Raw genomic sequence first — 11,460 nt, 5'->3', positions numbered from 1 at the left:
TTACCTGGTAATCGGGATAGATATGGTGGGAACAGACCCGACAGGGGTAATTAGGATAAATCTTGTCAACCCAAAACCCAAGCCAGTAGAAAACGTGTCGCTCACCGCAGCACCAGAGGAACGGGAACCAAAAGCCAGGCGAGTCCTCACGGTAGATTATACGAGGTTAAAACCAAAGGATTTGATAGAACGCGCCACCGGTTCAGTGACAGTAACCTGTGGCTGGACTGGATGGCATTAAATGCCGAGGAACAGCAGGTGTCAAATTGTGTGGCTTTAAAGCGCCGGCTAGACCACGCTTGTTCACAGAACCAGCACCACTACATCCAGAGGATCAGTGGGGCTATGACTGTATGCTGCAACTGACCAGAGGAGTGGTGAGCACTGGAAACTGCACGGTGTTGTCCAGTTTATTTCCAACCGATAAACATACAAAGGCGGGACCATTTATGCCGAAAAAGATAATTATACGTGTTTTAAGTTCTCCACAGATCACGTGAAATATGAGGTGGGAGAAATTGACCCAAGTTGGTGTTCGTTACCAAAACAGGGAGAACCACAAACAATGTAAGTCATGCAAACACTTTGATTGGGACCTGGGCTAGAAGTGGGCTTTATTATTATTATGACATAAAACTCTTTTGGCTCGTGTTCCTCTGGGAAGCGTGGGGACGGGCGCAATGGTGAGGCTAGGTGCGCCACTTATGTTAATAGGAAACCGGTGAAGGCATTCCCAAAGCGCGACACACGCACACTGACAGCTAGGCGCAAGAGACACGTTCTGGAAAAAGAGGGGCTGAGGGAACACATGCTTATGATCCTAGGATGGACTCACGACCTGGATAGACTCAATAGGGGTGCCCCGGGAGTTCCAAATGAGTATAAGCTATGGATCAAATAGCCGCCGGGTTTGAAAATATTCCAATAATCGCTGCTCTCTTCCTGTGACCCCTAACAAGAATGTGGATAGAATTAATTATGTTCACTATAATCTGCTGAGACTCTCTAACCTTACTCGAGATGGGATGGAAGGGCTAGTGGAGCAAGTGGGTCCGACTCGCTGATGGGGGTGCAGAATAGAATGGCTTTAGACATGCTGTTAGCAGAACGAGGCGGTGTATGTGCGATGTTCGGTGATCAGTGCTGTACTTTTATTCCTAATAACACGGCTCCAGACGGGTCAGTCACCGAGCACTAGAGGGGTTGAAAACGCCTCTAAGACCATGCACGAACATTCGGGAATTGAGAACTGCTGAGGGCTGGATGACCTCGGTCTTCGGACAGTGGAAAGGGTTTGTACTTCCCATTATGCTTTCATTAGCTGTGTTGGTGGGTATTTTGGTGACCTGTGGCTGTTGTCTCATTCCTTGTGCCCGAGCTCTGTTAGAAAAGGTGATCACGAAGGCAGTGGATCCAGGAGCAGAAGCCCACATACCCATGATGCCTTTGATGGACATGGGAGTCGCTGTGTGGGACGAGGAGTGAAGCACCTGAAAGTATGGTGACCTCTGGTCAGTCAGAGGTCAAAAGGGGGAGTGAGGGGTCTGACAAATGCTTTTGCCATGATGTAATCTGTAATTTCCACAGAGCATGCTGATCAGTGTGATTTTCAATGATTGAACTGTAGTAGAGACGAGCAAACATATTGGTACATCTGAGAAGAGAGAACTTTTGTTATGAAAATGATTTTAATCTTTTACACATGATTGCATTTGAGTTTATTAAAAGAGCTGTGGCTCCTGGTCAAGTGAAGGTCAGAAACTCTTGGCAGACGTTAAGGATCAGCCAATACACGGTGAGGAGGACAGGAGCTCTGAAAGGAATGGCAACACACCTGCTTACATACGCTTGGAGTGATTTTTTTATCTTTTATTACTTATATTCTTTAAAGTTAAGATTTAAGTTTTTATCATTTATACCTTATATCTGTTGAGTAAGTTTTAAGTTTCAGTTCAGTTTGAGTAAGTTTCCTTCATGGTTTGAGTGAGACATTTAGCCTAGAAATCACACAGAGTTCAGCTGTGTATGTGCACAGGCCTATGTCTGGCTAAGACGAGCAGTGTGAGGCAAAGGTGCAACGGGGTCATGACACATACATAGCCTACACAGCAGGCGCACACACACACACACACACACACACACACACACACCATAACAGATCTATTTTGGTAGGGCAGAAGTGGAGATGTATTTTTGCTGCAAATGCAGAATTGTGTCAAGTACTCAGAGGAAGTGCAACTGATGCTCTAGACAAGAGACGTAATGTTCTTTAAACCATGTTAAAGTTCACGGAACATTTTGTGGTTTAGGTGACGTAAGCTGTACCTTGTCTATTTTTGCAAAAGAGGGGGGCTTTGTTATTGTACCCATATAAAACCTTTGTTTAATCATCGTGAGTTCAGTTCGATTGCTGACTTTGCCCAGCTTCGACTCCACGCTGTAATCAATAAATCTTTGCTTTGACCACATCTTCCGGACCAGAGTTGTTATTTGCTTGTGAGCCCTCCGTACTCCTTTTCTCCAACTTTTGAACCTTAACACAGGCCTGGAAGAGAGTGAACCGACGGCGCTGACAAAATTACCAAGTACGAAAATCAGGTGGGCTTTACAGAATTATAATTGGCTGAGGAGGAGACCTGATTAAGTAGTCTCTGTCTAAAAACGGATTGTATCGATTCAATCCAGTCAAAAGTATAGCGAACTATTTTCCTAAAAAGGAGAACGAAATAAAACAAATGATTGAGCTCATTTTGCTGATGTGGAGCATTTCATTATTTGCGCAGAAGGCTGCAGTATCAGCAAAAATATGTGTGAATGCATGAGTGAATGTGAGTGACTGGACTAAGATGGGGATGAATAAAGGTGGACAAAGTTACCATGTGAGGAAAAGAAAGGGGATGCTTTGTTTTGCTTTTGCCATAAGCAGGACAAGTGGGAGACTTAAATCTGGGGATGCTGATGTTCCTTTGAGTGAATTTCTGTTTTGTTGATTTGGGTTAGACCATATTATTACATTATAAAATGCTAAAAGGGAAACATTTTTGATGAGATTCAAGTTACCATTAACTGAGGTAACTCATGATTAATAACTGTTCTGTTTAAGTTTATTTTTTGTCATGACACAGACCGGATCATAAAGGGGGAGAGCTAAGTACAGGTTTTGTTTCCAGGAAGTTCCAAGGATCCAGAGTTCGATGGAGCAACGAGTTTGAGAAGATTTGACATGATGATTAAATTGATTTTGTTCCTTAAACACAGGTTTTCAGGGCTGGAGCAAAACACCGGAGAGGAGAATTGCTGAAGTGTTCTGAGAAATGATATGAAATGACTAACCTTTTTTCCTTTTAATTTCCTAAGCGTGGTGAAGATTTTTGAGTTTTTGCCACATGAGATGTGTCAAAAAAGAGAGGGGTTTAAGATTTAATTTAAAATGGGTTTTAGTATGATTTTATGACGATTGGGGTTTTGTTTGATAATTTAGAGATGGGAAAATTCTTTAAATTCTTTAAAGAGAGGATTAAAATGAACTGAATTAGGTTTAGAAGATAAATTGCTGGTGTTAATAAGAAGTGGTATATGAAATTTAGAGGAAATTGTGGGAATAAAGGATATGTTTGGGGAAAATAGTGAACATTTGATGAGTAGAAAATGGGATTTTTGATTTTCAGGATAAGTTGTCACAGTGACATAATGTTAGAATGTTGTTAGAATGTAGGCTTTAGAAACAGAGAGTAAATAGATTTATTTCTAGGGTAGAGGAGAGCTTTTATGAGGATGTTAAAAGTCTCGCTGACTCAAATGAATAATATTGGAGATTATATATGTAGAAATGATTTTTTCATACACATTGCATTCTGTGCCTTTGACGGAGTTGTGGCTCAGAGAGTCGTTTTTTGAGGGTCACAAACTTTTGGTTAACGTTATGATTAGCCAATCTACTGTGAGAATGACCTGAGTTATTGAAGGATTGCACACGCTTACAGACATATAGAGTTCATCAACACACAGGACAGTATTGGTTTGAGGCCTAGGGCCTGAAATTCCTTTAGCTTTTAACTGAATTTGAGCTGGCCCTGTAACAAGTGACAGACAAGAGGAACTGAATAGGAGTTTGGTTGTGACTAAATGGGGTGGCATGTAAAATATTGAGATAACACATGCAGCTCTAAATTAGTCTTATTACATAAAAAGCAGTTACAGAATAACAAATGCTTGTTGAAGTGACCAAGTTTTTGTTTAAAAACAGAAGCAAAGGGAGAAAGCTTATATAGTTTGCTTAAGTCTGAGAAAGTATAAATTAGAATGTATCATTACATTAAGAGCAGCAAAAATGAAATAAAATGGTATACCAAAACAGGTTATAACACAGGAAATGTGAGTTTTAAAATGAAGTTAGTGTCAACACACAGAAGCTGTTTTTAGGGAGCTTTTAGCTAGGATGAAATTTATCTAGGAGCAATTAACTAGGTGCTTACACTTAGTGAGTAAAGTGGTTGTTTTTTCTTTGATCCTTTAGTAGAATTAGCCGTTATAATGATTTTCTTGATACACTTTCTTGTGATAGGTGACTTTAGATGAGAGGCACCTGCAGCAGCAGCGACAGTTTTGTGCATAGGATGTTGGTGATCAGATAAGGAACCAACAGGAAGCCTGCAGAGACGTGCAAGCAGTGCTTTAAGAGTTTTACAAAGGTTGAGTAATGTTACGAATATGAATACGCAATTAGGTTCATGTTTTGAGTAATATTAGGTTGAATCAGGTTTGAATAAAGAGAGCACTTGAGGAACAGAGTAAGTTAGAGCCGTAGTAGGGAGAAAGTGTTTTCTATCCTTTACAGGAGAAGATTTCCACGAGAGAGGGACCAAGGAAGAACCTGACTTTACCCATGGAGTGTTCTTAGGGGGAGCTGGCATTTCTAGAGAGGGTCAGAGTAACATTATAAGTGTGTGGTGACCCTCTTCGAGGGCCACCACAAGAGAGGGAGTGTCAGGAAGAGAAAGATATTATTTGCTGCTATTTTTATAATCATCATTAACATTTCAGTATTAATAGTGATGTTGCATTTAGATGCATTCAGATGTTCAGATATATGGGTATTATATTAGTCTTTATTACAGGTTGTTATAACCACTTCAAACTGTGGAGTTGAATTTATAATTTAAAGGTTTTTGAATGTTTTTGTATTCTTATACTGAAGTCTTCAGTGGGTGAGAAGCTGACTGCAGGCTGACAGGAAATGCGTCTGCAAGCCATGCTTTTGCAGAAGTGAAACTGTTCAGAGAGCAGATGCACACTCTGTGCACATACAGACAGACGAGACATACACACACACACTTAGTTAGAGGGATCACTGATAGGGGAAAGTTCAAATTGTTTTGCTTGGGGTTGCTGTTAGACTATATTAGGAGGAGCAAACATATTGGCAGATCTGAGAAGGAAAACCTGTGTTATGAAAATGGTTTTAATCTTTTATACATGATTGCATTTGAGCTTATTAAAGAGCTGTGGCTCCTGGTCAAGTGAAGGTCAGAAACTCTTGGCGGGCGTTATGATCAGCCAATACACGGTGAGGAGGACAGGAGCTCTGAAAGGAATTGCAACACACCTGCTTACATGACATATGCCTGGAGTTATATCCTTATATCCTTATATTCTTTAGAGCTAAGAGTTAAGTTTGTATCATTTATCACTTATATCCTTTTGAGTAAGTCTTAAGTTTCATTTATGTTCAGTTTGAGTAAGTTTCCTTCATGGTTTGAGTATCATCATTTGAGTGTGACATTTAGAAGTCACACATAGTTCAGCTGTGCACGAGCACAGGCCTTATGTCTGGCTAGGACGAGGGGTGTGAGGTGAGCCGGAGTGCAGGAGAGGTCATGACACATATATAGCATACACTGCAGACACACACACACACATGCACACCATAATAGATCTATTTTGGTAGGGCAGAAGTGAAGATGTATTTTTGCTGCAAGTGCAGAATTGTGCCGACGTACTTAGAGGAAGTGCAACAGATGTCCCAGGAGATAAGCGACAGCGAAGACGAGCTGAGGGGAAGCACCGACCCGAAGACTATGTTCTTTTAAAACTATGTTAAAGGTTGTTGACAGAACATTTGTGGTTTAGGCTGACGTATGCTGTATTAAATCTGCCTAGCAACAGAAAAGGGGGCTGTACTAGCTTAACCCTATAAAACCGTTGTTTGAATATGGTAAAGCAGTTCAATACTGATTGGGTTGTTGAACTCACACATGTGTTCATTAAAATGCCGTCAAATTGCACACCGGACCGGATCTGTGGTTATTTTTGGATTCCTCTCTCAACATTGAACCCTTAACAGTTCTGACTGTGCAGTTTTGATCGTCCACTTCTAATTGTCTGGTTTTGATATTCCAGGTACAGGATTGTCTGGTTCAGACTGTCTCGTCTGAGTGTCCTCCCTGAGTTCAGATCTTTCACACAAAACCCAAAAGGAGTCTAGAAGAATGTCTTCCTCCCTGCTGTCATCATTTATGTCTTCTTTTAAAAGGCAGGTTTTTACCTTACAGTAGGAAGTGACTGTTTAAGTGGAACTGTATAGATAAAGTTTAAAGTAAAAATGTTGCACCATATTGACAGCAGCAGGACAAACACAGAGCAGAGAGAAGTTCTTTATTAACATCCCAAGTCAAAGCTTAAAGAACGCTTTTAAAGTCTTTGACTGGAGCTCGGTACATTGTTCCTTTCAGTCTGGGAGCCACGGTAGCATAGTGGTCTACAGAGAGACCGGAGAGGTTAGAGCGTTCCTGAATGCAGCAGCAGAAAAACATGAGCACATCACATCCCAACAGGAAGACTCAGCGCTGGGCCACGTCTTCAACCACCACTTCATGTCAATCCTAGTGTCTGGCACCTGTGGGAGGGGCACAGTCCGTTACCATGACGACATGCTGATGTGTGAGTCATTGGGCAGCTGTGACCTCACCAGCTGTGTGAACTCTCCACTGAGGCTCCTGCCCAGCAACGGAATTTCCCCACGGCAACCGCCCAGCACCGCTGATGAGAGCGGTGAACACCTGCACGAACTGCACAGAGATGTCAGTGGTATAAAAAGAACCTTACTGGTCTGGGTTTAGCCTAGTTTCAAGCAAGGCTGTGGCCTGGTTCTGATCACCTGGTTGCTTTCTGATTGTCTGGTTTTGGTCAATTTCAAGCCCAGGATTCATACTGACCGCCAAAGCCTGTAACCAATTTTTAGCTCAGATGTGACATGATTCTAATCAACCAAAGTTTTTCTTGCTGGATGGTCGTGACTGTAGTGTGGATTTAGATAAAGTGAACAGGGTCTTTCATGGGGCGTCATTTATAACTCGTTCTTGTATTTCCTGTCTGTTCTGGTTTCTTCTGGTCTTTCCTAGTCTGTTTGAGTACCTCTTGGCTGATGAACGTCCTGTGGAGTTCATGAGCTGGAATGTTTCTTTCAGATCAAAACTGCAGGTTAGGATACGATCACCTGTGGTACAGGGGGCGGTACTGGAGGAGCACTTAGCGGCGGGGCTAATCTGCAGGACAACACAGAAAAGTCAAAGGTCAGCACTTCAACAGTGAGGCTGAACAGGAGCTAAGTCAGGACAGGAGGAAGGTCCTACTTGGGTTTTATTGGTCTTAACCTCATTCTTCTTGGCCGCCACAGGCGAATGCTGCTTCAGTGCGTTGGTGGTGGGAAGAATCATTCCCTGACCGAACTTTGTGGGATCAGAGGTCACAGTTACCCCAGGGATCATCTTCCTGGCTGAAGATGAAAGGTGCTTTCATAATGAAGCGTTTTAGGGACTGTCTCAGAGTAATGGCTTGCAGAGGGTTGAAACTAAACACGTTCCAGCCACCGGGAGGAGCTCAAAACAGAGCGCTATGTCACACATACAGCCTGGCCCCTAAAGGTCCATGTTTTGCTCACATGCATTTGTATCGGATGGTTGGATACTAGAGGTAATTGTAGACTGTGCTTGTGTCAGTAACTCACCCCCTTATATCAGCAGTATTCTTCACACCTATTGATATTCACTTCCAACTATTATCTCAAGCCTGGACCTACCCACCTCTTATCACTAATGGTTATTTCAACTGCCATTGCTACAATCTGCTGAATTTCACAGGTTTCCACATTACTGCTATCTTTTTCCTGTGTAGACCCACCCCTAAAGGACTTTGATAGTTATTGACTGATGTACTTCAGACACACGGAGGATGCCCACGAACAGTTCTAAAAACCCCTTATGGTCAGAAACTGCCTGGTGTCTTCTGGGTAACACACCTGATTTGAGCTGCTGGACATACTTGCCCAGAACCCTGCGAACCTCTCGGACGCCAGACGTCTTCATGAGGTCCAGGAGACGCGTGTTGAGCTGGTCCATACAGAAAGCCACGCAGATCTGGATAGCAACATAATTATCAGTACACTCATCAGTCCGGTCATCACAGGGTTGCAGGGTACGTGATCAGAATCAGGAGTCAAACTCACGTCCAGGTCGTCCTCATCTTTCTTGTCAGACAGGTTGGACACATCGATAGTTCCTCTGAACTTCACTTCCCTGCAGGACAACCCTGCACACAGGAAACAGTTAGCACCACAGAAGACTTGCAACCCTATGTCAGAGTCCCCTCTGTACACCAATTTCCTCTGGTTATTGGCAACTCTATACTCAGAAACATGTGGCTAGAGATTCTGGCAGCCACGGTCAAATGTATCCAAGGGCCAGAGCGAGTGACACTGAGTCAAAATGAAACCTTTCATATAAGGATAAGAGTAGATTTGGTAGTGATGATTAATATTATCAGCAAAGACTCCTGGTTTACAACAATGGCTTACACAGCAGAGGGGAAAAACTCTCCACTATTATCTTTTTTCAGTAGGTACCATGTGCCAACACAGTGCAGAGCAACTGCCTGAACTCTACTCCCATAGAGATTGGTTATCTTGTTTATAGTGTTACATGACTCTGAAAAAGAAAGCCTGACTCCCTGGTATAACTGAGTAATGTGCATTTTGAACCAGATAACCGTGAGCTGAAGAGGAAATGGTATCTCGCTGATTTAGAAGATCTTCATTCAGCCTGGAAAAATTGTTTGTTGCTCAACAACAAAGCCCTCTGTAAAGCTAGAACACCTTACTATTTAATACTCATATTGAAGATTCTGATAATATTTCAAAATACCTGCTCAAACATGCTCCCAGAGTTATCACCAAGATGGCTGCCAAGTGGTGAGACGCCCCAGAGGAGGGATGTGTTGAAAGTTGGACCATGTAGAATCAGCAGGCTATGGTGAATAATCACAGTGATTTTCAGGTCTGTGAAGAAATCTATCTAGGAGCTATGACAGTGTAAAGACACCCTGCAATTTTAAATGTGCGGCGACATTTGAATGAGGCGCTGCATCAGTAGAGGGAGCCAACGCACCACCTAATGGTGCACAGCCACAGATGAGCTTTTGTGTCATTTATTTGTGACATGCAGGATTGTCCGCAAAGAAATGTGGATAAGTTGTAAATCAAAAGCTAAAGAGCTCATTCTTGCACTGTTTTGATCAGAACACACGTGGGAATGTTCAAGCGTTGACAATTTGTAATTATAAAGTGAATTAGGGAAAGATAATCGATACTGCCACTGGCTAGTTTTCAACCCGGTCTCCCCGCCTCCCAAAGCGCTGCTCAGCCTGCCCTATAATATATTATAGCATTACAAAATGTTCTGTAACACCAAAAGTACACGGGCTGTCAACATCATTCCTTCACTGTAAAAATCAGCAGGCTTTAATTAAAAAAAAAAAAAAATCAAGGCGATTTCCAGGTCTATAAGGAAAATACATCTAGGAGATATGAGGAGTTGAAAACGCCCGCTACAGAATTGCAGCTGTCATTTTCACTGAAGTCTCCATAGACTTTGAATGGGGATTTTTGATTTTGTGTTGCTTGGAGGCCATTTGCGAGAAAACGGCAACTCCTGCGATAATGACGGTGGCATTTTGTGAAAGGCAAGAAAAATACCTACGTTTTGATGTATAATTTGTGTTAATGAAGGCAAAATTGAGCGTTTGTTCAGACGTGAAGAAGAGATTGAGAAAGCGACAATGCCTGGCGTGTTTGGCGGTGGGTAGCAAGGCTAAGAAGCAATATTGAGGTAAAAGTTGAGGGATTTTGGGACAGCGGTAAAAAGGCAGAGAGAGCCCGTCTATAGGCTCGCCTGTAGGCTTCTAAGCAAGCGCAGCAGGTGAATTTCAGAGCCAGGGACTATTATTGTTTGTTTGGTATGTATCCCCAACAAATGGTCCGCATGGAGAAACGTGCTTGCACCTCAACCTATGGACTCAGACGGACTTTCAATCATCATCTTCCTCACTCAAGGTAAGCTTATGGGTTGTAGGAACACTGCACATGTATCATAAGACCCTAGACGTTCAACCGGCCCTTGTAAGGTTGCTGAAGACCGTGAGCACTGTGGAATTCCCAGTATCACTGTAGTCCCGGGTTTTTCCACTGGACCCAAACTACAGCAGGTCCCAAAGTCAAACGATCTCTGCAGGATCACTGAGAGTTGAAAAACTGTCTAAATTCTTTCATCTGTAATAAAATGATCAGTGTGGCTGCTCTAGCAGGTGTAAGAATGTAGTTTAACATCCAGGCATCCATGAAAAAAGAATTTCTGAAATGTAAAGGAGTTAGAAGTTAGCAGAGAGTTAGCTCGCCAGTTTCCATCTAAATATAATATACCAGGTTCTGACTGAGCCATTTCTGAAACAAATTAAAAGGCACAGCTCTGCTATCACTTCCGACATACATGAAGACAGGAAAGTAAGCAGCAGTGATGTTTGTAGGGTTACTGAAGTTTGGCTAGCTGGTATATAGTGATGTGCTATGTGATCGCTAGCAAAACAGCTATGTTAGCATAACAATAACACAGTGATGAACGGGAACTTTTTTCCACTGGATAAGAGTTAACATAAGGGTTCCCGATGGTTAGGGACAAACTTAAAGGCCGGATATGCACAGGGTGGAGTTACTTTGTTGCGTTTGTGTGTGTGTTTTTAAGTAGTTTCAAACTTTGTGATCCACAAAAGGTAAAAGTAAAAGATGAACATTTTTAAGCATAATGTTGTTACCAAACTACATTAATGGCCCAAAACCAGACCATAGAAAAAAACGTGGCTATGTGAAAAAATGATGACAACTGGTCCTAATTCAGGCTAATTGTTGTTGTTTTGTTTTTTTTAATTTTGTTTTGTTTTTTTCAGACATCCCTCCACACACACAGGCTGTGCTGGCTCACAGAAAGAGTGGGTCATTAACATTATCAGGCAGCTGGTGATCATAGCAAGCCTCACCAGACAGCTTCAGTCCATATCAGATGTACAGGATGGAGTTAAGGCTCTTCAAGGACATCTGATTTCTAAGTTTGCTTTTTACCACACTCATCTGGGCCA

General features: G+C 42.3%; 1 protein-coding gene across 1 annotated transcript; it reads right to left on the bottom strand.

Annotated features, from left to right (window-relative positions):
* Positions 1 to 7,331: 7,331 nt before the first annotated feature.
* On the bottom strand, positions 7,332 to 9,286 carry LOC120433861 (activator of 90 kDa heat shock protein ATPase homolog 1-like). The gene is made up of 5 exons (XM_039600814.1): positions 9,198 to 9,286; positions 8,504 to 8,678; positions 8,297 to 8,414; positions 7,632 to 7,774; positions 7,332 to 7,544 (listed from the first exon to the last, which is right to left on the bottom strand). Exons 1-5 carry the CDS (start codon positions 9,284 to 9,286, stop codon positions 7,332 to 7,334), a joined length of 738 nt encoding a protein of 245 aa, XP_039456748.1.
* Between the last annotated feature and the right edge of the window lie 2,174 nt (positions 9,287 to 11,460).

This window comes from Oreochromis aureus, linkage group 17, assembly GCF_013358895.1.
Source record: "Oreochromis aureus strain Israel breed Guangdong linkage group 17, ZZ_aureus, whole genome shotgun sequence".
Taxonomy (NCBI): domain Eukaryota; kingdom Metazoa; phylum Chordata; class Actinopteri; order Cichliformes; family Cichlidae; genus Oreochromis; species Oreochromis aureus.
Note: the sequence above shows the minus strand (reverse complement) of the source record. Positions and strands in the feature narration are given on the sequence as shown.